Below are 25,970 nucleotides of genomic sequence, written 5' to 3' on the forward strand. Positions count from 1 at the left end.
AGTAGATTCAAATATCTGCTCGCGCCTTGAGTGTCCAGTTTATCGTAAAGATCTTTCTGATGGGCTACTCTGGTGTTATCATTTTTAAGGTTTTGTGTAAAACAAACTTAAAGTGAGACGGAACTCATTTCTGGAAACTACCCAACCCAAAAATCCAAAAAAAATCTGGGTAGTGCGCTTATATGAAATCTAGGCCTCAAAATATGTGCCGTTTCGATATTGCAGTGTAAACACAAAACCTTATTAAAATCGGTTTACTGTCTGTCTGTCTGTCTGTCCGTCACACGCATTTTTCTCGGAGACGGTTATAGCGATTGACACCAAATTTGGTAGAAAGGTGGGAACTGTGAACGCTCACGCATACAGCGAATTACATCTTTTTGCGTCGAATTTAAGGGGGGGTCCCCATACATGCAAAAGGGGGGTGTAAAATTTTTTTTCATCAAATATAGTCATGTGGGGTATCAAAGGTCTCGATTAGTACTTCTCAAAGCCGATCTTAGTTTAGACATTCGTTGGAAGGGTGGGGAGCGCGGGGGGTTGAAAGTGATCACTTCTTTAAGGGGGCCATTCTCAGAAACTACCAAACCGAAAAATCTGAAAAAAAACAGGAGACTGCCACTCTATGGTGCCTGGGCTCCGAAATACCTTCCATGCCGATATCTGTTTAAATAAAGTTAATAATAGTATATTACTACAATCTTTTGTAATTGATTAGAAACCCCCCTTAAGTTCATCCGAGTACCATGAAATTGCAGTGATATAGGCTATAATATAGAGCATGATCTTACCAGGTTTGGTGGAAATTGCACTATTACTAACAAAGTTATAATATCTTAAATTTGATGCTTCTTTGAAAATTGAAGACTATGAATGTCAATATCACCCGAAAGTGGATACTCTCACATAATATATGGATATATTACGTGCTACGCACTAAGAAATACACAAAACCTTTCGTACCTGAAGCGTGCAGCTTCCGGTTTCCCGACTTGTTTGTATCTGCTGTAGGTTAAGTTCTTCACATTTGCTAATAATATTAAATTCAGAGTGTGAAGCGTATGACTATTGTCAATACAGAACTTTCCATTAAATCGCTTTCAAAAAAATAGAGGCCAATGGAATTTTTAGCTATGTGACACGGGGCTATCATGCACTCGTCGCTCCTCATATCTTCTTCTTTTTCTTCAGCCTTTGTCCCGTTCACAAGCGGCGTCGGCTCGTCGTGATCGGTTTTGCCATTTTATTTTATCAAATGCCTGATCTGGATGTAATCGCGAGGCTTTTTAATCTTCATCCAGCGTATCAAGCCACCGTTGTTTCGGTCGGCCTTTTGGACGCTTACCATTGGCTTCGATGTGAATTTTTGTTAGCGCGAATTATATCATATGATCATATCATCGAAAACGCCTCACTCGCAGTTTTTCCACGATCGGTGCAACCCAATATCGATCACGGATATCCTCATTCCGGATGTGATCAAAACGTGTCACGCCACTAGTCCAATGCAATATGTTCGCCCCCATTACCGCAAGACGTCGTTCATTGTCTTTTATACTCGCCCAACACTCAGAACTATAGTGCTGCAGACGGATGACATTACGGTAAATTTTAGATTTCAGACGTTCGCTGATACGTCGATAAAAAAGAACACCAGTTGTGGAATGCCACTTCATCCAGGTTGCGTTAATGTGTGAAACAATTTCATTACGCAGTTCTCCATTGACTGATAGCATTGATCCGAGATATTTAATTCGCTCAGTTCTGGGCAGATTACTAAAGCTGACAGTACTGAGCGATTTAAATTTCTCGAGTCAATGCTATCAGCCAATGGAGAACTGCGTTATGCCCCTCATATAGGGAAACGCAAAACTTTTTATACCTGAAACGTCAAGCTTCCGGTTAATCGACTTGTTTTCTGTGAAGTGAGTTTCCGATATTAGAAACAGATCAATGTCATGAGTTTTTCAGAAGGGGGACGATAACTTCAGCTTTGTGTCGTCTAAGGCCGTTTGTATTCCGATGAGCAATTCTTATGGCATTTATTTTTTATTGAAAAGAATACGCAACATCATATTTTGGTTGTTTATTACTTCCTGGATCATGGTGCTGATAGTTCACATTATTCGACAGTGCAGCAGTAATCGAAGACACTTCAGGGTAAAACTGTACACGACCATGATAGAATTCGACTGACCTATGTGCGAGGCCAGATAAAAGCAACAGGATCACTCTCAAGACCATTCGACATCAACAACGGTCTACGACAAGGGGATGCCCTATCATGCGTCCTCTTTAACCTGACCCTCGAGAAAGTGATCCGTGATGCTGAGGTAAATGCAAATCTTTAAGTCCACCCAACTACTGGCATATGCTGATGATATCGACATCATGGGAAGAACCACCCGAGACGTACAAACTGCCTTCATCCAGATCGAGCATGCGGCAATGGGGCTAGATTTTGGGGTGCACATCAATGAAGGCAAGACAAAATATATGGTAGAAGCGTCAGCACCAAAAACCAACCAATCAACAACATCAAACCGCACTGGTCAAACACGAAGAAGAATAACGATAGGAGAATACAACTTTGAGACCGTGGATAATGTCTCCTATCTAGGGTCGAAAATCGCAACTGATAACAACTACGATGATGAAATCCGCGCACGGTTGTTGTCAGCCAACAGAGCCTATTTCAGCTTACAAAGACTGTTCCGCTCGAAACGTCTCACCATAGGGTCAAAGCTCTTACTGTACAAGACTATGAACTTGCCAGTCCTCATGTATTCCTCGGAGACTTGGGTTCTTAGCAAGAAAAATTGCGTACTCTTGGCCGCGTTCGAGAGAAGAATCCTCCGAAAAATTTTTGGCCCCCTACATGAGGATGGACGATTCCGTAGCCTACATAACGACGAAATCTATGAGCGATACCATGACCTTCTGGTTGTGGATAAAATCCGGCTCAATAGGTTACGGTGGGCGGGTCACCCAATCCGTATGGATGAGGAAGATCCAGCCCGAAAAGTGTATAAAGGCTATATCTATGGTAGAGAAAGAAGACTCGGCAGACCCTGCCTAAGATGGAGCGATGGCGTAGGTCAGGACGCCAGACAGCTTTTAGGGATATTGAATTGATGGACCTCGGCGCAAAACCGGGATGTCTGGAGTTCCTTATTAAGGCAGGCCTAGACCGGATATCGGCTGTTGCGCCGTTGATGATGATGATGACTTGTTAACCTAGCGGTATGCAGCCGAACCTCTATCTGAGAATTCGTATCTAATAATAGATAAAGAAGTGTGGATTGTAATTAGCTTTTTTGGATATTTCTGTAAATTGTCTAGGACACGTGGAAGTTTAGTAAAAGAATTCATCTTTTTCCTTTTAGAATAATGTAATTTATTTCAATTATTCGCGTTTCAGTGAGGCTGCAGTATTTCTCCTTGAATTTTCTCTCCTTTCTTGACTCCATCCTCACTGACACCGAAAAAACTATTTTCGCGGCATTTGATTTCTTTGTGGCCTAACTCGACCCGGTTTCTGCGCCGGCCCGAGGCTGTCATCTTGCTACCGATAGGTAACCGAGCTGGAGCTTGGGTGAATCTTCGCTAAACAGTTCCATATTGCAGTACCTCCACATTACCCCACTGTCAGTTTATTTTGGGCTTCAGCGACAAAACCAGATATCTTGATCCGACAGCTCTAGGGACACAGATTGAATCTCATGCACCGTGCACCTCTCTTCCCCGAGACCTCAACGCCGGGTAAAAAAGGTTTTGGCCTGGACACGGAGACATTCTTGAGGCTGTGGTCGACACCAATCCTAAACAAGTGATACTCTCTGTTTATGTGGGTTCATATGATGGTTATAGGGGCTTCCGGGAAGCATCCACGTGAATCAAGACGTGTGTGCAGAGATGAGATATACAATCTGTCTTAACATTGTTGAAAATCATCTGAAATTTGTTGTAGATAGTGGTAAGGCCGTGTTGGGCAAGCGGGTATTAATGTTTGAAATAATAAAAACTTGTTGTTCCTTTTTCGTTGGTGTGAATCTTTATTCTTGCAAATACCGATATTTCGGGAACTACTTGTTCTCTTCATCAGTGCTAACAAGTTCAGCACAACAGGGTATTAATGGTTTTCTCCAGGCTTAATGTTAGTTTAAATCTTCTATATATATATTGAAAGTCCTAGATGCAGTGAAAAATTCTGGCTTTGATCAGGGAGTTCAGCAATTTAGCAAAAACAATTATCAATAAAATGAGTCGGAAATTTCCTAGATCCCTAGGATCTTTATTCTCCTTAAGTATGGGGACTATTTAGATCATCGTCTATCCAATTGGGGGTATTCGAATAAAAACAAATTTTGCTGAGTACAGGAGCGCAACCTCCATTTGTTTGCTGGGCCACTATATGTGTAAGTATCAGATCTTGCCTATGCCAGCTGCAGACGGAGATTTGTTCCTTTGCGGAACGAAAGGTATTTTTAGGGTGAAGTGGAGTGGAGTCCTATCACTGTTGTATTGGTGAAGGACCTGCTGCAGATATGGCTGGTTATTTTCCTTAACCCATGCTTGTTTGTCAGCCGATTTTTCTTAAGGTGGTCTGATTTTTTTTACGGTAGATCAAAAATCTTTGACGTATCTCGTTTGTATCTTTTTTGACATTTTTTACTATTTGTGGGTATTTGTCCCGAACCTGGGTAACATTTTGGTAATTGGCGAGATTGGATGTCTTCCTGATGCTTTGGAAGTTTTTTTTTTAATTTTGAAAAGTGAAAAATGGCTTCTGACAAGTGGATAGAGATGTCTCTCGCCACCCCGTAAAGATCTTTATCGTGGGCTACTCAAGTATTACCACTTTGTAAAATAATATTGCACATGGATTGGATGAATCTATTTGTTGGCGAATTAAACTTCAATTTGGAACTTTTTTTTATTTAAAGGAAATATATTTTCTTTTCATAGAGGTTGAAATATTTTATTTGAGTGCTTAGTTGAATTTCTATTTCTCAGACCTAACATATATTCTACTTTAACAGTAAATTGTCAGACTACTTTGGTGGAAGCCACTATCAATTGCATGCTGTTCATTTATGGGTAACATTGTTCACATAGCCTCCACTAGTATAGATCATATTGAAAACAAGTAGTTTGCTTCTGTATACTGATTTGGGATACTTTTTTTTAATATGAAGTAATCTGAATCTATTCTTTATGCTGTTGCTTCCTGAGTTTTCGCTTCTGTTTTACTTTGAACCGATTGCTATCCTTATTCCGCTTTTTGAATCACTCGTTTGCTTTTGCCTTAGCTGGAAGCTCATGAGGTGATTGCATTTTTCAATACTGAACTCGCTTTTTATGGGTACCGCATCTTAAGGCTCTTACGGTTCAAATCGCAGATATAAAATAATGTTCCCTTATTTTATTTAGTTGGTTAGTTAGTTTCAAAGTTACTTTTCCTTGAAATTATCTAAATTTGGGAATGATACCTATCCTAGTTATTTGTGCCATTTTGAATTTTTTTGAGATATCACGGTCATATATTTTCAGCTCCTGGGAGCTGCATGTACTGGCGTTATGCTATATTACCTTGATCACTATGCGGTCAGACGTTCTGCGGAACTTTTCTTCTTATTGATGGCCGTAACATTCATGATAGCAACGTTTTGCCTACTAACATCGTGCCTTGTATCTCTGAGTACGGGTGGCATTATCTCAAAAACAATCTACGTAAGTCATAAAATCCTTTTCCATCAAATTATGAGTACTAAAGAAACTTCTCTGATTTTAGGAGCTCATATACCATACGATCGCGTGTATTTTAATATTAGCAGCATCTCTGAATTTTATTATACGAATTGATGATTATAAACGTACGAACTTATATGAACCATTCATGGCGGCGTCTATTATGGGTCTGGTTAACGCCATTTTGTATTGTATCAGCGCGGTTTATGCACGACGATCCTATAGAGGAATTTGAGAAAATTAAATCCTATTATGTCCGAACATTCAAATTATCTTGATTGCTGCACTGAGGAGCTTATATAGATACAATAATGTTTGAAAAAAATATTCAGAATCCCATCGAAGTATCTATTTTTTAATAAAAGTAATTTTTTTACAAAAATCCAGGACACAATGGACGCTTTTTCGATAAATATATTTCATATTCCAAATATTCGACATGGTTCCTCCTCATATGAGATTAAAACAGATTAGAATATTATTAGGAATCGAGTTAGAGAATGCAATATGTATTTATTGCATATATTATTGTAATAGTTCGACCCTACGGTGCTCTACTTGAACATTACCTTTTTATACTACTCAATTTGTTAGAATCTTTATATAAAATAGTAATAAATACGTAATTAAGTAATTTATTGGATTTTTCATGTCATTTTTATATATTCTTGGTTCATTTTTTAGTCGGTTGACAATTTATTCTAATTAAAACTCATTTGACAAAAGAGGTATCGGATTCTCAAAGGAAAGTGCGAGGCCCACTTAAAAAATGGGCGGACTATATTTCATTTGGAAGTTAGATATCTGGGTTTCCGTCAAAGTACTCTTCCCCAACGCACACCCTTATGGTATCTCAACTGTGCTTCTACTTGTTAGAATAGTCCTGGCACGCTTTTCTCTAGTACCTTCCAGCTCCTTCGTCATCTCTGCCCTAATCTCAGGAATAATCTTGAATGTTGTTCCTTTGAGGGATCTTTTCAATTGGGAAAATAAGAAAAAGTTGTAAGAAAGAAGTTCAAGTCAGGTGTCTCACGAGTTTAGAGTGCTGAATGCTAAACAAAGACCACACTTATGGCTATTTCCGCAGAGTGACGTCCTTTCAAATTTTTAGAACTTCAATATACACCCAACCCAAAAACCCTGCATTGTAGTAACGATACAAAAATGAAAAAAAACCTGATATTTGCTATTATTAAAAGGATCTTTTGACTACAATTTGATTTATTCAAAGAAATACCGTATTTCGGGAATCAGTTGTTCCCTTTTTCAGTGTTTTTTTCCGACGTTTCTAACTTGCAAGAAAAACTCTGACACGTGGAGGCAAAACCAGTGTTCAGTGCAGGGACAACTCAGTGAACGCTGCCTCACCTTTGCCCTGAGAGCAGCTTGACCTAAAGTCTTTACGAATTACATTCAGGTCTAAATTCAGACTAAAACTCACTGACGACAACTGGGTCAACTGGTCCGCGAAATATCAGTAAATGAGATAAAAAAAACATTTTATTCGGCATTTCAGGAAAATTTTGTCTTCTCTTTTTGGTTTTCCTTACCAAAAATAAGCCGGACAAAATGACATACATAATAGTAGAATTAGTGTATTCAGATTGAAAATTGTCTTGTTCTGGCCGGAGCTTGGCAGAATTTTTAAAGATTCAGGGGGTTTCAAGTCCGCCTGCACTTGATGAAGTCAGGTACTGAGTTCAGAAAAGCGGTTTGTGAACCAAAAAAATGAGAGAAAGTCTCCCTTCAATGGGTCCGTTACATTATTAAGTGGATATGAATTCAGGGTCTCCCAATCCTAGAAGGAAAATGTTTCGATTTGTCTCTTTAGTTCACTCAATGTTTTGACCGTCATTGTCCGCTTTTCGATCGGATTGAAGCCTAGTCTATTGTCACCTTGTTACTTAAAGAGCGATCTCCATGACATGGTGCAGAATCATCTTGGGAAATTGGGTTGTCTTCCTTATCTGTGTCAGACTCTCTAAACTTGTATACCTCCGTTGGATATAATGTATTTGTATTTTTTTCCCTGTTTTGTTTTTGGAAATGCTTACCCTTACCACCATATAGGGTGCCAGATTCATCGTATCCTATACAGTCGAATTTGAACTCGTCCGAAAAGATGATACCTTACCAGTCGGCTTCCGCCCCAATAGCTTTGCTTTTAGCCCAATTTATACGATTTTTCATCATCCTCGGCCCCCAATCTTTTCTAAAAAGTTCTTTTGGTTTCATGCTTCCTTGCAATCATACATATATATATAGTTCAGGCCAATTTAGACAGTTCTTTTTGAGATATTCATTTGGAATTCTTGTTGCAGTTCCGGTTTTATGGGGTCTACATTTTTGAAACGATCTAAAAGTTTTTCTGAAAATAATTTGATCTTTTCTCGAATTGGTGCACTTTCTTTTACCGGGTCCGTTTTTCCTTTCCAATTGAGGTAGTTTACGTTTTTTTAAGGTGCTATTTTGCGAATAGATACATTTTGAGCTAGGATGAGGTTTAACGTGAGTATCCGCCGTGTTGGCCTAACCCTGTCCTCTTCGGATACAGATTGATTTGGGACCACAATCAGAGCCCGTCGTGAGTAACATCGGAGTACTGGTTTATACTGGGTGCAGGCTCAGCTTTCATACCAGTGGATGCGAGGCATATCTAACACCTCTGCTGCGAGTAAAGTGCTCTGCTCACGATGTGGACCTAACCAACACCCACAATGGAAAAGGGGAAACCACATTTAACTGGACCGAGATCATATTCTTCAGGAATTCTCAGAGGACCATGGCGGTCCGCATGGTACCAGATAACCGCTGATGAGGTTTCATGGCAAAAACCACTTGAGATTAGTCCCGTGCAGATTCTAGTTTGATCGCCCATCTCGAGGGGGGACCCCAATGGCTTGACTGAAATTCGGTGTGAAGAACCGTAACAAAACCTTTCCGCCAGTCATCCACCGCTCTGCGTATAAATTTGAGTACAGTAAAACGTACGTATTATATTAGATATTCACATAAATTGCGCATTCAAATACATAGCAAGTAAACGAAAACAATTCAGGGAACCACCAAAAAATATCCAAGTTGCCAAAACCATATTTTGGGGAAACCATAAGCAAAAATTGAATTAAAGCTTCGTTATCTGTGGGATTCGCGCCTACTAAAAACCGGTTGATTTAGTCTTAGCTCAGTGGGAGGGGCAACCACTTAGGTATTATTTCGCGGAATTTGCTTTGAGGCACTCTGGCTTCTCGTACTTCGAGCTTTTCTCTTCCATACTTCCTTCACCAGATCGTTCTGTATTTTCACAATTGCGGAGGAAGCCGTAGATCAGTTCTTCTTCGACCATAGCATCTACGCAACTATACTCTCTAGGTCAACCTCCCTCCCAGCGCTTGATCACGTTTCTTTTCACCATCGTGAGCCTAGTGCAGTGACAAATCACATGATATGTATCCTCCGGTTTGTCCCCGCATCCAGGACCATTCGGTGAATCATCCAGCCCAAAGCAATGCAGATATTGTCTCGTGAGGAACTGGGTAATGCGGTAGTTTGGCTCTCCGTTCTTTCGCTTAAGTCGCACCGTAATGTTGGAAATGAGTCTGAGCGTTAACCAATTTTTCGAAGACTCGTTCTATACGTGTGGCTGGACATCATGACATTCTGATTTTGCCGTTTTCCTGCGCTATGTGCGCCTACCCCTTCCATACGTCACAGCCGTTTCATCGCCAGAATATCGAATCAGTACTGCCTTTACTGAGGTGGTTTTAAAAGCACTGCAAACCCTCAGAACCATCAGCCTGTAAATTCTTCTGTTTCCTTCCCTGGGAGTTTGCAAGCACCTCTGCCTACCCAGGCGACGCGAAAAGTAGGATGGATCGCACCACTCCGGCTAGGAGCAATCTTTTACTATGTTTTGGCCCGCCAACATTCGACAATATTTTTGTAATTGCTGCGTTGGCGCCAGCTGCCTTTTAACGTGCATACTCTGGGTGCTTCCTAACGCCCAGTTTGGCACCAATTATCACCCCCAGGAATTCGATAGCCGACTTAGAAGCGTCTGTATGCCCACCAACTTTCATCTTCACGGTATTTCTCTTTCTACGACTCATTATTAGGACCGTTTCCATTTTCCTATCCGCTTTAGTTAACCCGGTCTTTACCGCTCTCACTGTCTCTGTGCAGCCATATCATAGGTAAAGCCGACAATCGCAGCTTCCTCAAGGGTGGGAAGCACAAGCACTCCAATTCACATGAAATTTCATATCAGGGGACCCAGCACCGAGTTCTATTGTAGCCTCACTGTACTGTTTTAGTCTTTGAGTCCCTCATCCGTCCCGAACCAGAGAGTTTCCTCTAAAAGGTAATTCTCGACCAGACTCGCAAATAGCCCCAGTTAGCGGAACTGAATGCTTAGTTAGCTGAACTGACATCCGATATTAAATATTGCTGCTTTCGATGATAGATATCAGTCTGTTGTAGATGACTCTGTCCATCATTTTCACCCCCAACCCAATTGCATCCAACATGCAGATCAGACGATATGTTGTTGGATTTCGAGGTGGTTTATTGCTTTTGGGAAGCAACACTAACTTTTGCTTTTTTAATCCAGCAGCAGCAGCATCCCTCTTTTAGACGCGCCTCGTAGGTATTTGTGAAATGATCGAGTCTAGCCTTCACTGCCAACTTTCTAGCTCTATTACGAATGTCATTGAAGTCTGGGGCGTTATTGTTACAACAGCTCCTCCTCGGTAGCTGAAGATACAACGTAGCGCCCTCGTTGGCCTGGACCACTGTTTGATTGCTGTTGTTTTGTTTTGAGGAAATAGAGTGAAGAAGAAGGCGCGGACAGCTCACAAGTGATAATTTCGCAACCTATTCATTATCGCTCTTTAAGCCCCTCCTCAACAGTTTATATCGTCATCTTGGCACAACTGTTTGAAGCATTTCCTTTCGCTTTTTCAAATCACCTTTTTCAAGTGGAGTCGTAGTTGTATGTATTCCCTCCTGTCGACTGCTGCAAGGAAATCCAAACATTTTGCACCGAGGTTCACCAATTTGAATCTTTATTAGCTGTCTGGCGTCCTTGACTCCTTCTATATCTTAAATATTGCCCCTATGGATGTTAAGGACTGCATCTTTCTTACCTATTTGGATTAGGTGCAGAGCCCACCGCAGGATATAAAGCCGGATTTTATCCACAACCGGGCATTCGTGGTATTGTTCATAAACTTCATCGTTATATATTGTAGACTACGGAATCGTCCATCTTTTTTATGGGGGCCCAACAATTCTTCGTAGAGCTCCCCTCTCAAACGCGGTTAAGAGCTCGCAACTTTTCTTGCTAAAAAACCCAATTTCTGAGGATTACATGAAGACTGCAAGATAATTACATTTGTTGGCTGCCAACTTGGTACTCATAGCTGTTATCGGTTCTAATTTGCAACCCTGGATAGGAGAGATTTTCAATAATTTCCAAATTATAGTCTCATCTTCGTTCTTTCATCGGACTTGTCGAGCTTTTTGGGTTCTGGTGGCGTTTCAGATACCAATTGGGACTAATGCGATCAAGCAGCTCCTCAGAAATCTGCAAAAGATTGGCTTTTTGTCATCCGCCGGTAAACGTGGGCAGACTCCTCTGCTTTCACATCTTCGGTGAAAATCTTATAACAAAATCTATTTGGCATCACACACTCTTCAGCAAGCTTCTTAACATCAAACGTTGATGTGGGTCGCCAGTTGATGTGGAAGGACGTTTATTACCTTCATTGACTGTCAATAACCCTCCAAAGGTTCATGCCATTTGAAATAATCGACAAGCTGCTTATGTATTAACATCACCGTAACCTGTGTTGAGCATAGTAAATGTGTGATTTGAAGGCTCCGCAAAGCGGGAGAGTTGGAGGACTAGCCCCAAGTAATGTGACAAACGGTTCCAGGCTAGCTCTCTGACGATGGGGAGGTGTTTAGTTGATAGTCCGACGACGTACCGAACCGGGAGTCCAATACTGTGTGCGTAAATGCATTCACCTAACCTATCTCCACAAAAAAAATGTGCCTGTCACAAGTCCAATTTTTTATGACTCGGTGCAAAATGTTCGACATTACGTTACGTCGGTTATGTGAGATGTAGTATCCGAGCTATTGCCGATGTTGTCGAGCTCTAGCCACAGAAAGTATGTTAACATAACTCTTTCCTTATTTCGAATGAAATCAGTTCTGATGATGCCACCCGGCTATAAACCGCACCAAACTGTCAATCTTTGTGGATGCATTGATGCTTGTTCGAACACTTATTCATGCGGATCTTCGGCAACCAGATGCGAGCGACTGATCTCCTGGGAACCTCGTCGTAAGGGATGACCTTGAGCTTTACATCCTCCCAGGCATGGCTGATCTTGGCAACGCACGAACCGAGAAAGTCCTTAGAGAATTGGTTCTCGCAAGCTATCATATATGGTCAACCCATGGACCACCTGAGAAGAATCAAAGCAGTGGATGAGTCCTGTATGTTTTCCTTCCGTGTCCAGGAGATGCTCAAAGATCACCCCTGATAGCCTGGCCTCAACTCTAGTTTGCCGCTCTGGCAGAATTACCATTCGCCAGCACCACACGTAACTGGCTCCTGGCCACGTCGCTGAAAGATTTCGCAGTTTGCGGCCCATCGGCTGACTGTTGCTGCTCACTTTTCTTCGGATGTTGCTTAGCCTCTGAGCTCTTGCCCGCTCTGCTCCGCTTTTGATCTTACTCGTCCTCATCTTGAGATCGATTGCGTTTCGGAGCCATGGGTTTTCGCCTTCTTGCTCGTCTGCCAGGTGCTGGCTATTGTATTCCTCAACAATTGCCTGGTATTTAGTGAGGTCTTTTTCATCCTGATCGTCGACAGTATCGGCCTCCTTATTCTTAGCAATCTTGCTGAGAATATGCATGGCCTCCTGGTACTGGCTCTTGAGCAGGACACCAGCGGACCTTCGCTTCTTAGTCGGCTTCTGGCGACCGAAGTTCTTGTCGATTTTCTCTTTCGAGGGATCCCCCGACGTCGAGGGTTTCGGGTTAGCAGTATTATGTCTGGTACTCGCTACGCTGGAAGCCACTAGTCCGTCTGCCGCCTCGCTCTGGGAGTTCTTTGCGGTTGATTTCAGCACAGCGGTGCTACGGCTGGCACCGAGTGTACTGCTTTCGACGGCTACTGTCTCCTGGCTGGATTCCAGCAGCTCGTCCTCCGATGATGCGCCTGACTTTACCCCCCTCTTCTTCTATCGTCGTTTTTTGTATTTTTAAAAATGAGTCCATGTCTTGGTCCCACTAGTAGTCCGGGAAGAATGTCCACCCTGGCTGGCCCGATCGCCAGGGCAAGGGTCTTATTTGAAACTGAAGGTGCCCAAGGTATTCAAAGTTCGCTTACTAAAGACCAAGCTCCCCATTGGCCACGCAGCCCTCGACGTATCCTGTTCCACCTTGGCTTGGGGTCCTAGCAGCACCTTCTCCAGTGCAAGGAGGACGATCCCCCCCCCCCCCTTTCTTTGCTATCTGGTCACCCTTTGATATATTTGAAGTCAGAAAAGGATATCAATTGATCTGAACAAGTTTAGTGGCACCAAGCTCAACTTAACTCATTTTTTTCAAATGGATCTCGTATTAGGTAGGTAAAGGCTATCCTACATTACCTGTAAAGAGTATACTTGTACTTTTGATTGTCTGTTTTCATTCTGAAGAGCCCGGAAGACAAGATTGTATTTTGGAAATTGTAATTCTAAAGGATGAGCTCACAGGTTATCGTTAGGTATACACGAACTAGAGACCTATTTTCCCGGCTTTTGCTTCGTATGTGATAACAAAACTAAACGGGCTTTTATCTCGTTCCAGCTAAAGTATCTATAATATGTGTCATCCCTCTTAATATATTGTTACAGGTGTGTGTTTGAATAACTAAGTACCACATTTAATTGGAGTTTGGCAATATTAAATGTTTTTAGCTACATATATCTAATATTTGCGGCAGCAATGGATACACCAATCTAACTAGAGATGAGTGTTATCTAAATAATATTTAAGTCATAGTTGAATCTGTAATTTACAAAATATCATCGCATGTTTTGGATTAAAACCCGCAAGATTTGCATGTATCTATTATAATTAAATCGGTTTCCATACATACATGTGCGCGATTACCATTTTGCGGCAACTAATTTTTCCTGGAATATCTATCATAGAAGGTGTCAATATTTCCAAAAAAAAAACTATATTTTCTAGTTACTGGGAGCAGTGTGCACAGGTATCACATTCTGGTATCTCAATAGCGACTATGTGTCGATTTCGTCTCCAGAATTCTTCTTCCTGCTGATGGTCGTAACGTTTATGATAGCAACGTTTTGTCTCCTGATATCTTGCTTATTTTCGCTTAGTACAGGCGGAATTATATCGAAAACAATCTATGTAAGTTTTTCAAGTGTGGAATTGTATAAATAGATTCGAAACGATGGCGAATAACTTATTCCTGTGTTTTTGTAGGAGCTCATCTATCATACGATCGCTTGTATCTTGATATTGGCAGCATCTTTGAATTTCATAATTCGAATTGATAGATACAAAGGTTCACGACGATATGAGCCATACATGGTAGCATCAATACTTGGACTCGTCAATGCTATCCTGTACTGCATTAGCGCTATTTTCGCTCAACGTTCTTACAAAGGAATCTAAAGTAAGGCAGGTTCCAATTTCCGAGCCACTTTCCATTGAATCGACTATTTTGAAAAAGGACCAGGGCTGGCTACTGAAACGAACCACGAAAATGATTTGCTCGCGTTTTCGAAACTTAGATTCAATCATAAAATGTCAGTTATATTTTCCAACCTACGAAACCAAAAAGAACCAATTCACTTTTTAAATTATCGAGTCAAATTGAAGGTTTGGCCAAGAATACTCAAAAATTAGCTTTAAGTGAAGATTTTTCAATCTCGAGTTTAGTTTCATGACTTCTACTGTTATGTTTGTGCATTTTACTATATTTTATTTTATGAAAAGATGTTTACTTTTATATTTTTTTAACATATTGTAAGTTTTTACAATGACTAATATTATTAAATGTTTTTAAAAATAATCATTTAGTTGAATTTATTTTAGATATAAGTACTTCTCTCTTGCTAAGAACCCAAGCCTCTGAGAAATACATGAGGACTGGCAAGATCATAGTCTTGTACAGTAGGAGCTTTGACCCTATGGTGAGACGTTTCGAGCGGCTCTATTGGCTGCCAACAACCGTGCGCAGCCCTCAATAGGAGAAATTGTAAACGGTCTCAAAGTTGTAGTCTCCTCTCTTTATTCCTCCCGTTTGATCAGTGCTGGTTGATGTTGTTGATTGGTTGGTTTCGGTGCTGACGTTGCCACCATATATTTTGTCTTGCCTTAATTGATGTGCAGCCCAAGATCTGGCGCCGTCCGCTCGATCTGGATAAAGTCAGTTTGTACGTCTCGGGTCGGGCATCCCATGATGTCGATATCGTCGGCATAGGTCAGTAGTTGGGAGGACTTAAAGAGGATCGTACCTCTTGCATTTACCTTAGCATCACGGATCACTTTCTCCAGGGCCAGATTAAAGAGGACGCATGTCGTAGAACGTTGTTGATGTCGAATGGTCTTGAGAGCGATCCTGCTGCTTTTATCTGGCCTCACACATTGGTCAGGGTCAGCCTAGTCAGTCTTATCAATTTCTTCGGTATAACAAATTACTTCAATGAACAAAAAAATTGATTACACTGACAGTTTGCAGCGGTAATTATTCACACTTTGTTATTTATAGGGAAGGCCGTTTGGGAAATCAAATGATCATCCCCAGTTGGCTATTACTAACTACGAGGCCACCTAAGTGCAAATCCATGAAAGTGCCTGTCAAGACTCATTTTCACGCCACACCAGAAATGAATCCTTCGATCAAAGCCCCATTTTCCGGAACTAGTCGCCTGAAAAATACTCCGCATCTATATCTTTTCAAATGTTGGAAATTTATTGGCAACCCCCTACGAATGCAACATTTTGTAACAATTCACAGGATAATATGGGAGATAATACTTTGAGGTTCGATGAAAGTCGGATGATTACTCACAAAGTTATAACTGGTTAAAGTTGTACTTACCGTGTGGCTTTACTGCATGCTATTGATGTTGTCAATGAACGTCAGTACTAAATACAAAAAATCTGACACTATACTTCACTAACAATTACAACAGAATCATTTTACTAACAAAATTTAAAATGCAGAAACGATAACTTCAATTTGTCGGGGGCGATGGGTGATAGTTGAGGTTAAGCATTCAAGGGAATGGTTAGTTCCTAGATGGGGGCATTGGGCTAAAACCCGCCGGGTTCAGTGAAGCCAACCGTCCGTATGATTCCGCCAATACGTATTGCCGGGCGAATCTGACGACCCTGATGAGGACCCGGCCACACTTCTCAAGATCCCTGGGGGTATTGACCTCCGATGTCGCGTGTCGGGACGGTGGAGTCGGCCGCATTCTCGAACTCGCGTCCCTAAGCAGAGGCAACATTCCCGAGTCTGAGCGAATTTATGCGGTGTTTCCAACGATTAATTATCTGAAATAATAAAAAACTTGTTGTTTCTTTTTCGTTGGTGTGGATATTTATTCTTGCAAATACCGATATTTGGGGAACCACTTGTTCCCTTCATCAGTGCTAACAAGAATAATACCTTAGGGACCATATGAAGTGGAGAGGAGCAACAACTGTTTGATGGTCTGCAAACACCCTGTTTTATAAAATTTTCACACTCCCTCTTCGCAACGGCAAGTTTCTTGGGTGAAAGAGGACACTCCTTTTGAGAAGATTGGAGAGCCAGTGGTATTGATGTGCTGCTGCTTCACCGGTTTGGAGAAACTATTATACTTTCCGTGGTGATGTTGTGAAACTTTCGGAATGTGATGGTCGGCAATGTCCTCGAAAATTATCGAGAGAGTGTCATCTCGGCAGGTAGAAATCTTCCCTGACGCCTGTAAGGAAGCTGCGGGGTCTATTAAGGTCTTGTTCTGCAAGTTAACCAGCAGCCTATAGTGAAATAGGAAGTCTGCGTCTTATGTAGGGCTGCTGATGTCTGCTAAAATGAAACGGCACGAAAACATTCATGAAGAGTTCGGAGTCCGAGACTTACATCCATCTGCCTATAGGCGCTGATGGGAGATGAATTCGCGGCAGCTAAACGCAAAATTGCGGAATAAGGGTTTTCGGACGGAGAGATTGCTTATTCATCGGCCTCTCGCCGACGGTGTACGCAGGCTTTCGTGAATCTGAGAACATTCTGCAAAGTCAGAGAATTCGTAGACTCTTCGTTGAAGAAAACCTTACTAAGGTATCTTTGTCTGAGGTCTGAGGAGGCCGGGCAGCTGCATACGAAGTGCAGGGCCGTTTCTTCTTCCTATTTGCATTAACTGCCTATGACCGTGGCCATCACTCTGATTTTTTCTATATAGTAGCTTAAGGGGTTAAAAGCCCTACTACATGTCCCACTTCCTAAGGGACTACAAAAATGCAACTCTGGGGTGTTGAGGTTATTCTGGACTTGAAGCTGTTCTAGGACCTCAGCACCATTACGCTCCTCTTCTGGAAGCCAGAGAAAGCGCTTTTTAAACAATGGAAACCCTCTTCAGGGTCCATCGCGCACCCTCCCACACATCGTTAGAGGAGGAGGAGCATTGCCTAAGCCATTCGTTCGTGCTTTCGTCAGCAAAGTTTTTCCGTAATATTTTACGGTATACACCTACCGACTCAAAGCGTAATGTACTCCCTTCAAAGGATGCAGTCCTTAAAGCTAGGAGGAGTTTCCTCCTAAGCCTTCTTTGGAGCCATTTGAACCGAAGAGTTGGGATCGTCAGAAGACTGTTGCCGCTTTTGTTTACCCTCAGTGGCAGATGCCCTAGACGATCCCCTTCAACATTGACACAACCCGGGGGTTGTGTTTTGCCCGAAGGCGATTTGCTCGGAGGCAGTTTTCCTGGGGGCAGTTTGCCCGAAGGCTGTTTGCCTGGAGACGGTTTGCGCGGAGGCGGTTTGACCAGAGGTGGTTCGAGTGGAGGCATTGTTTTGCCCGAAGGCGGTTTGCTTCCCCAAGAGAGATGCTTACCCGTAGGTAAGACTTCATCCTCAGGAGGTGGTGTCGATTGGAGCACGGGGTCAGGATTGCTGAGAGAAGGGGATCACTTTGGCTCGTCCCAAAGGGGTTGGATCCCACTTGAAGTGAAGAATCTGAGTCTAGACTTCATCGAAGAGCTCAGGATTGCCCCTTTGCTTAGGGTTGGATCGTCATGTTCAAGGTGCTGGTGATTACTTTTTATTTTTAGATTTTTAGTTACTTCATAGTTGGCTGCCGTGGCCTTTGTTTTACCGGGGAAAATAAGCCTATCTCGGGAGAGCCCCTTTTTGCCGAGACAAGGCTAGTTGGAACAGGTGGTCGTTTGGTACCCAGAGTTCACCGTTCACGGCCGTATCTTAACCCCTGTGACCATTCAGCCCTCAGGCGCGGTAGTCGGTTTCGATTACCCTTATCTTCAGGTGTCACCTCTGGTTTCCCGGAGGATCCTCCTTACTGAGTTCGCTCAACACGACTAGGTAGGTAATCATCTGGAGAGCAACAAAAAGTAGTCTTGCATAGCATGTTACAGCCGTCATCATCATACGGATCAATTAGATAAATTATTTAGATTTCATGGTTAGTCCGCCGGAAAACTTATTAAGTAGCTAATAAGGTTGTCAATTTTACTTCTAGATCCTTGGTATTGTTTGCACCGGCATCGTAGCATACTATTCATCGCATAGTTACATACGACAGGCAACCCCTGAGCTTTTCTTCCTTTTGATGGTTGTAACATTCATGATTGCGACATTCTGTTTACTCGCATCCTGCCTGATATCACTAAGTACCGGTGGCATCATTTCGAAAACAATATACGTAAGTATCTTAGTTTCTTAGGGAAAGAACTGCGAATGGCTCATTAAACATTTTCCATTTTTTCAGGAACTCATCTACCACTCTATTGCCTTCATTCTACTTCTGGCTGCTGGTCTTACCCTCTTGATTGAGGTCAACCACTACTATAAATATACAACTATCTATGATCCTTACATGGCAGCATCTATAATTTGCTTGGTGAACGCTGCCTTATACTGTGCAAGTGCGGTTCTCGCTCAAAGATCATATCGTGGAATCTAATAAAGAAAACAAAATCATTTGAATGAATCTTCATATCATAATATTGCGTAGGAAAGTTAGATTCTTGTGTTTAAGTGTGACTTAGATTCTCAATGGTAATGTTAAGATAAAGATAATAACTGTATTATTTCGAATGAAATGCCGTTATCAAGTTAGGTACTCCATTCCTTTAGTAACCTGTTCTCATTGTTGTAGTATTTTTTTCACGAATTTGAGGTTGTTCCAAATATAACTTATATAATATTTTTCAAAATATGTCTTTTTCTGAAACTCATTTAGGGCTGGTTGTTCGTTCGATAGGCAGGTGTCACACTTTGAATTGTTGAAATGCGGTTCAGGTTTCTGTCCTGAACCCAGATTGCAACAGTATCTGATACAATCGATGGCCGCTTTACGGTTTCTTACCAGGGCAGGAGCACTCAACATCTCCGAGCCGCTACGGTCTCGCTGCTCCCAGGGCAGAGGTGAAGCAGCGTCTGACGATTTGCCTCTGCCTCTGCCCGACCAGGGTCCCAAAAGGGCTGGCTCCTGATATACGCCACAATTACTACCTTGGCAGAGCTAATCTCGGGTCACCCCATTGATGTCAGCAAAGAGTCGTCGACGGCTACGGGGAATCTTAGTGTGTCCCGGCGTGTAGTGATCATTAGTAGTTCACTCTCCACCCAGAAACTTACTCGATAATACTACCTAGCACGCAAGTGTAATGTCAGCTAGGGGGTCAGAACTACTTGTTCACGCACCTCGGAGACGGCCTTCTCTGTATAGTAAGCGACCCCTTAAGGATCCCTGACGATCTCTGAGAATATGCAGAATTAGGGGAGCATAAAATGCAATCATAAAGCTGTATGTTAGCAACGGGAGGAGCGGTCAAAGAGCACGAAGCTCCAAGATGAGATCAGAAGAGCCTAACTTTCTGTCGTTCGAAAAGGACTTCAATATTTGATAGACATTCGGAAAGAGCGTTCCTGGCTAAGGATTTTATGAACCAACGTAGGGCTTTAAAATAAGCTTGATCAACTGCACTTCCTATACGAGGAATTTTAACCGAGGCAAGTGCTTTTTAAATATGGCGTCATGAATTTCTACTGTGAGCCAAGTCGGGTATTTACACAGTTTATGACACGAGGAGACAAATGTTGCTGATTATGGTGGAGATTGAGATGTAAGGCAGCGCAGGAACTCATAAACGCAGTTAGTACTAGAAACGAGGAAGTAATATGTTACGGGAGGTCAGGTAAACTGGGGGTAAATTGAAATTCCTACAGAGGATGTAAGGCTGCTTCGAATATCTAGTTGAAAGAAGCCCGACACGAATATGGCAAATAAACATAGTAAATAATGAACTGAACACAATTTAAAGGTGAATTGCGAGCAGTGACTGCTTTTCCTCAAGAAGTTCACGTCGAAGTCGCCTTTTGGTTGGTAAAGGTCGAATTCTCAATCCGTCCCGTTTGAGATTATGGGAGGTGGAGGGCCTCTAAAAAATGTATGGTGCCTCATAATGAGCTTTCAACTCTAGGTGATGCCAAGTGTAGGTAGGAAGAAGATGAGGATTTCTCCTTAAAAATGAATGGTGTCTTAAAAACCGGACTGGATGTTATAAATACAGGGTGGAATTTTCAACTCCAACCCCAGAGTGAGTGCCAGGAATTCTCTCTCCAACTCCTTTAGAAACTTGCGGCGGTCATCCGTCCAAGGAGTTACTGCGGAGGGAAGCAGTTTTTTGAGGACATCAAGGTAAAGTTTGATTTATTATCCCCGGGGAGGGGGAGTAATTGCTTTATCAATAAGCTTATTAATGATATCAATTCAGTCTCTTTTAAGGCGCCATTAGTCTTTAAGAGTGGGGGGGGGGGGGTCATCCTAAGCTTCCAATGGAGCAAGAGAGGAGACCTTCTTTTTCCAGTTTTGCCTTGTTACCTATACCTCATACAAAAATCATGGAGTGTTGGTGGGGAAATTAACAGCTTAAATTTTCGACATGCTGGCTTGTTGTATGCCAATGGAAGTGGTAGACCCCGCTCTTGCATGGTAGTTTCAAAAGACCTCCAAGCTATCTTGATTAACAACCTATGTGATGGCGACTCCACAACGATTAAATTGACCATAAAAAGCCAACAAGGAGATAAGGAGATTTTATGGCGCTCTGGCTATTTCCCTTATGACGTAGACGAAGTCCCCAGTGGAATATTCATCAGAGTTAACCAACTTGTCAAAAGTAAAGACATGGGAATAATAGCAGGATGTGATGTTAGCACCGACCATATATGCTGGGGAAGTTCCAGAGCATCGAGACTGCTGGAGTATCTGGTAGGAACTGAATTGCAGATCCTTAATTTGACTAATGAACCCACTTTCTTCAACGTGAACAGGCAAGAGGTCACCGACATAAGGAAGAGTATAAAGTTGGCCAAACGATAATCATGGAGATGCTTTTGCGGAAAGACCAACTGTCTTGACACAACCTCAAAACTGTCAAAGAATGTAGCCAGCAAACCATTTGTTTCAAGTGCACTTCCCAGGCAGTATTCAAAATCTCATCTCGGGGCCGACAGATGCATGCAGCCCTCAATCAGAAGATTGCACTCTGGCATGTAAAGTAGTTTGACTATAACGGGTGAAATGATCATTTGACTCATTCCATATATGCAAGTCTGCGGGGCAGGATGGTATTATTCTTGCTCTAGTAATAGTGGAAATGGATGCCCTGGATTTACATATTCGGAATATATACCATGCTTGCCTACCAACCAGCTGGCGTGATGTGAAGGTAGTATTTATTCCCAAACCAGGGGAACCCATCTACATAGACACAAAAAGCTTTCGACCAATCAGTCTAACTTCCTTTCTGCTAAGGAAGAAGGACTGGAAAGACTAGTAGATCTAGTAGATCGGCTCATAAGGGATACATATATCCCTAGGTGACCACTTCACTGTAGGCAATATGCCTACCAGAAAGGCAAATCCAGACAAAAATCTGTTGTGGCTGTGTGTCTGAAGGGTCGCCCACATTGGGGTGGCCTCTCTGCTCTGTTTTCGCTCCTAGTTATGGAAACCTTGCTATGACCCCTGGAGGACACAAAGGTCTTCGCACAATCATTTGCGGGTGATCTAGCCGTAATAATTATTGGCAAACTTGCAGGTACCTAAATGTAACATTGCATGTAACCTACAATTGGTGCCTCCGTAATAGATTCATAATGAACACTAGGAAGACTGGACTAGTTGTGATCACTAGGAACGTCAGTTGGGGCAACGACACACTAGTCACCTTAGTAGGAGCGGAAATCCAGCTGGTATAAACAATCAAATACTTAGGAGTACATCTCGACTCCAAGTTAACCTGAAAGCACAATATCCAGGAACAATACCAGAAATCCCGCAGATTGCTCTGGTGCTGCAGGACTGCGATAGGTAAGACTTGAAGAATTTTACCAAAACGGATATTTTGGATGTATGAATCCATAATAAAACCTATTTTGATGCATGCATGCATCATTTGGTGACCCAGATTGAACTTTGCTAACAGCAGGAAGCTGCTGACGCTGATTCAGAGGCTCGGTTGCCTAAATATTACCGGAGAAATGAATAGTAAGCCAACGGCGGCACTCAAAGCTATTTTAAATTCACCCCTAATCCATTTGGCGGTGAAACGGACCGCAGCTAACGACGCATATAGGCTTGATACTATTGGTCATGCATGCACCTGGAAATTTTTTGGCAAACATCAGGTGGCTCTGATGCCCGCCGATCATATGGTTTCCGGATTTCTCTTCGAAAAGACATGTCCCGTCGTAACAACCAAAAGAGAAGAATGGTCGATAAATGGTCACGAGTCTTTTGGGATTACAGACATAATCATCTTCACCGACGGGTCAATCATGGAAAACGGATCTGACGCAGGGGTGTTCTCGGGAAATCCGATTATGGAACTGGCTTTACCTCTCAGAAAAATGACGACCGGCCACCAGACGGAGATATATCGCAGGTTATTGGCAGCAGAAGGTTTGCGGAAAAATGAGGGGGTCACTCCATTCGAATTTGTACCGACAGTCGGACATTATCAGCACTAAATAACGACATATCAAGTCATTTATTGTGAAGCTGTCATCAGGTGCCACTAAAACGGAACAAAATATTCCTGATGTGGGTGCCAGGGTACTCGAACATCGCTGGTCATGAGGAGGCTGACAGACTGGCTCGCTAAGGTTCTGGATTCGCAATGGTGGGGCCAAAAGCAGTTTTTGGCATCCAATATCTACTGTCAAGTATACTCTGAAGGGGAAAATTGCAAGGGTACATGTAGCAGAATGGAGAATTTCTGCCGGCAGGCGAAAATCTTTGTGAAGGAACCCAAGGCATTTTTGTTGTCAATTAAGAAGTGTGACATGAAAAGCATAGTAGAGCTTTTAACGGGACACGACTTTTTAAACTAAGACATGGAAAAAATCGGAGTGGTCTTCTCGGCCATATGCAGCCAATGTGAGGAGAAGGAAGAGACAGCCCTGAACTTCCTATGCAGCTGTCCGGCCTTAGACAAAGATACCTTGGCAAGGTTTTCTTTAACGACAAGGCTGGGCATTCTCTGTCTTTGGGGAATGTTCTCAGATTCGCGCGAAGCCTGCGAACGCAGCCGAGAGGCCGATGAATAGGCGATCTCTAGGGATGGTACAATGGGCCTAACAAAGGTCTGAGTGCTTTTAGCTGCGGCTCCCTCCACTAAACTTAACTAACTACTTCCACTAATCGCCACAATTTTTTAACGGGTTTGGAGGAAAATGACCTTCCACTTTTCCCTTCATGTCTTCCTTACTCCGTGCGGGGATGGGATTCAAAATTAATTTCCCTCGTAACCGACGCAATTCTTGAAATAAGTTAGAGAGAGATCTGCATTTTCCTCCTACATACACTTGCCACCCCGCCCCATTTTATCCCCAAAGGTAGGGTTGGAAATTCAAACTTTACCATGATGATATAAAGACAACTCTTTTGAGTGGTGACTGCTATGAGTTTTCATCTAGGTTGAAGGACGGGGACCCCCTCCTTTCCCCTCTAGAACTTTCCCAACTCCACCGGGAATGTGGTTGAAAAATAAAACCTTTATCTATTTGGTTATATAATATAAACATTTTTCAATGCAGTACTTTGTCGTAATTATTATATTTTATTATTACAAAATATACCATCAAATTCAGGATACAGGTAAAATGCACATTGAGTAATAAATCTATGAATCGATCAGAAAATAAAATTCGAACTGGGCCAAGTTCTTAATAATTCTCAGATACCCTTAGAATGTCCTTCCATGTGAGGAAAACATAGAATTTCATTCCAAGTTGTATGGAATTATTTAGGACTCTTTGTGTTATCCCCGATTGTATGTGCGAAAGTACACTTAAATCCTTACCAGTTCTAGAGTACAATTTTTGCTTCGAATAGACTATTTTGTTTTGGCGACGACTCGTGTTGCGGTTATTTTTTCCTTGGAAGAGTGCCTGCAGTCCTTGCGAATCCTTTAGAACTGAATTCAATGAGGAAGTATATCGCTGCTACAATGAGTACAATGCTGGTGGCAATTCCAAAACCTCCTGAGACAAGAAAGAGTGACTTCTCAGGACCCCAGATATCACTCTCAAATCCCATAATAGTGTCTGCAGAGAATGTCATGAGCATTGAAATGGAGACGGCCAAAAACAGAATACCGTGGAAAAGGGAGACAAGTACGAGCTGAAATATTTGAGTTAATCAACGTAAAATATCTGCATCTATTCATTCAAACAAGTCGCACTCACCATTAAAGGATAATTCTCACCAATGTCGATAAGAGATGCAATGGAATAAACGAGGAATATAAAAGTGATGGCGACTGCTTCAAGTTGGTAGAGGAAAGGCAATAAAACCCTGGGAAATTCGTAATGCACACTATTAATGATAGTACATATTAGTGCTAGCACCTGCAAGGAAACAGAGCCTAATTTTTAATCTAATTAATTATACGAAGTTACTCACCAATATAACAATTTGGAGGATAAATGGTATTATCTTCGTACTCATAATTTTTTTAAATTTCTCAAATTTATGCCATTCCGAATTCGACAAGCCTGACAGCTGAAAAAAGGCGTAATTTGTAACGTCGCTTTAAGACGCAGAGTACCAGGCTCCTGGGTTACATATATATAGCCTTGACGTTGCAAATTGTAAGCATTATCCATGTATTCTACTAGCGTGTATGTAGGAGTATACTATACCATCGGAGAGATTCGGACAGCATTGGGCCTTTCAAACCATCAACTAGAAGCCTGTTTCGATCTTAGCTTGGCTGATGGGGTCAGTAATGTTATACAGTTCGCTCCGAGCTCTCGAAGCGAACGGTCATTAAGAGCAGAGCTGAACAAGAATCCAGAAGGAAGTATACGTTCTGGACAGTGGTGTCATTCACGTCCGAAAAAGGGTAACTATTATAAGAACATTAAATTAAAAAAATATTGTTACATTCCAGAGCTGCTGCGCACAACAGCAAATACGTGCTTGGGGACAGGATGTCCGCCAAGAGGTGTAAGATGATACACCCCGAGGAGATGTCATCGGAAGAAGGCAGCTCCCCAGAGCTGCAAGCAATGAACGCGACCCTCCTCGAAAAAATCGAGGGGCTAAAGCAAGAAAAGGCTGCGATGGTCCAGCAGCTGGACTGTCAGCTAAAAATTATAAAGCGGCTAGAGGATCGCTTGGCATCCCTCGAAGGGAGGATGCCAATCGCAACGTCGGAGCAGCAGCAGTGACAACATCATCGTGAACAACGGCAACATCAACATGAACAACAACAACACGAGCAACAACTGAAGGAGCAACAACAGAAGGATCAACAACATCATCAAGATGGAGAGATGTGCGTCGTCATCCAAGAAGAGGAAGGCGACGAATTCAACTTCGTCCAGCGGAGGAAAAAGAGAAACAAAGAAAAGGTGAGTAAGTAGAGTTAATGAACCTCCGGCAAACCCTC

General features: G+C 42.2%; 2 protein-coding genes across 5 annotated transcripts in view; one reads left to right on the forward strand and one right to left on the reverse strand.

The window, feature by feature from the left end:
• LOC119656890 overlaps positions 1 to 19,215 on the forward strand; it is a 53,291-nt gene extending 34,076 nt beyond the window's left edge. The window contains exons 3-4 of one of the 4 annotated variants that reach the window (XM_038063562.1): positions 18,524 to 18,706; positions 18,773 to 19,215. In XM_038063562.1, coding sequence (XP_037919490.1) covers positions 18,524 to 18,706; positions 18,773 to 18,967 — 378 coding nt within the window. In that variant the 3' untranslated portion in view covers positions 18,968 to 19,215. Of the gene's footprint in view, positions 1 to 5,553; positions 5,734 to 5,794; positions 6,386 to 14,001; positions 14,185 to 14,259; positions 14,852 to 18,523; positions 18,707 to 18,772 lie in introns of those variants that run through there. The other 3 variants (XM_038063564.1, XM_038063565.1, XM_038063563.1) reach the window with 3 other exon arrangements.
• A 4,896-nt stretch (positions 19,216 to 24,111) lies between these two features.
• LOC119657694 lies at positions 24,112 to 25,126 on the reverse strand. The gene is made up of 3 exons (XM_038064727.1): positions 24,980 to 25,126; positions 24,763 to 24,924; positions 24,112 to 24,697 (listed from the first exon to the last, which is right to left on the reverse strand). Exons 1-3 carry the CDS (start codon positions 25,022 to 25,024, stop codon positions 24,443 to 24,445), a joined length of 462 nt encoding a protein of 153 aa, XP_037920655.1. The 5' UTR covers positions 25,025 to 25,126; the 3' UTR covers positions 24,112 to 24,442.
• Positions 25,127 to 25,970: the final 844 nt, after the last annotated feature.

This window comes from Hermetia illucens, chromosome 5 (genome assembly GCF_905115235.1).
Source record: "Hermetia illucens chromosome 5, iHerIll2.2.curated.20191125, whole genome shotgun sequence".
In the NCBI taxonomy this organism is placed as follows: domain Eukaryota; kingdom Metazoa; phylum Arthropoda; class Insecta; order Diptera; family Stratiomyidae; genus Hermetia; species Hermetia illucens.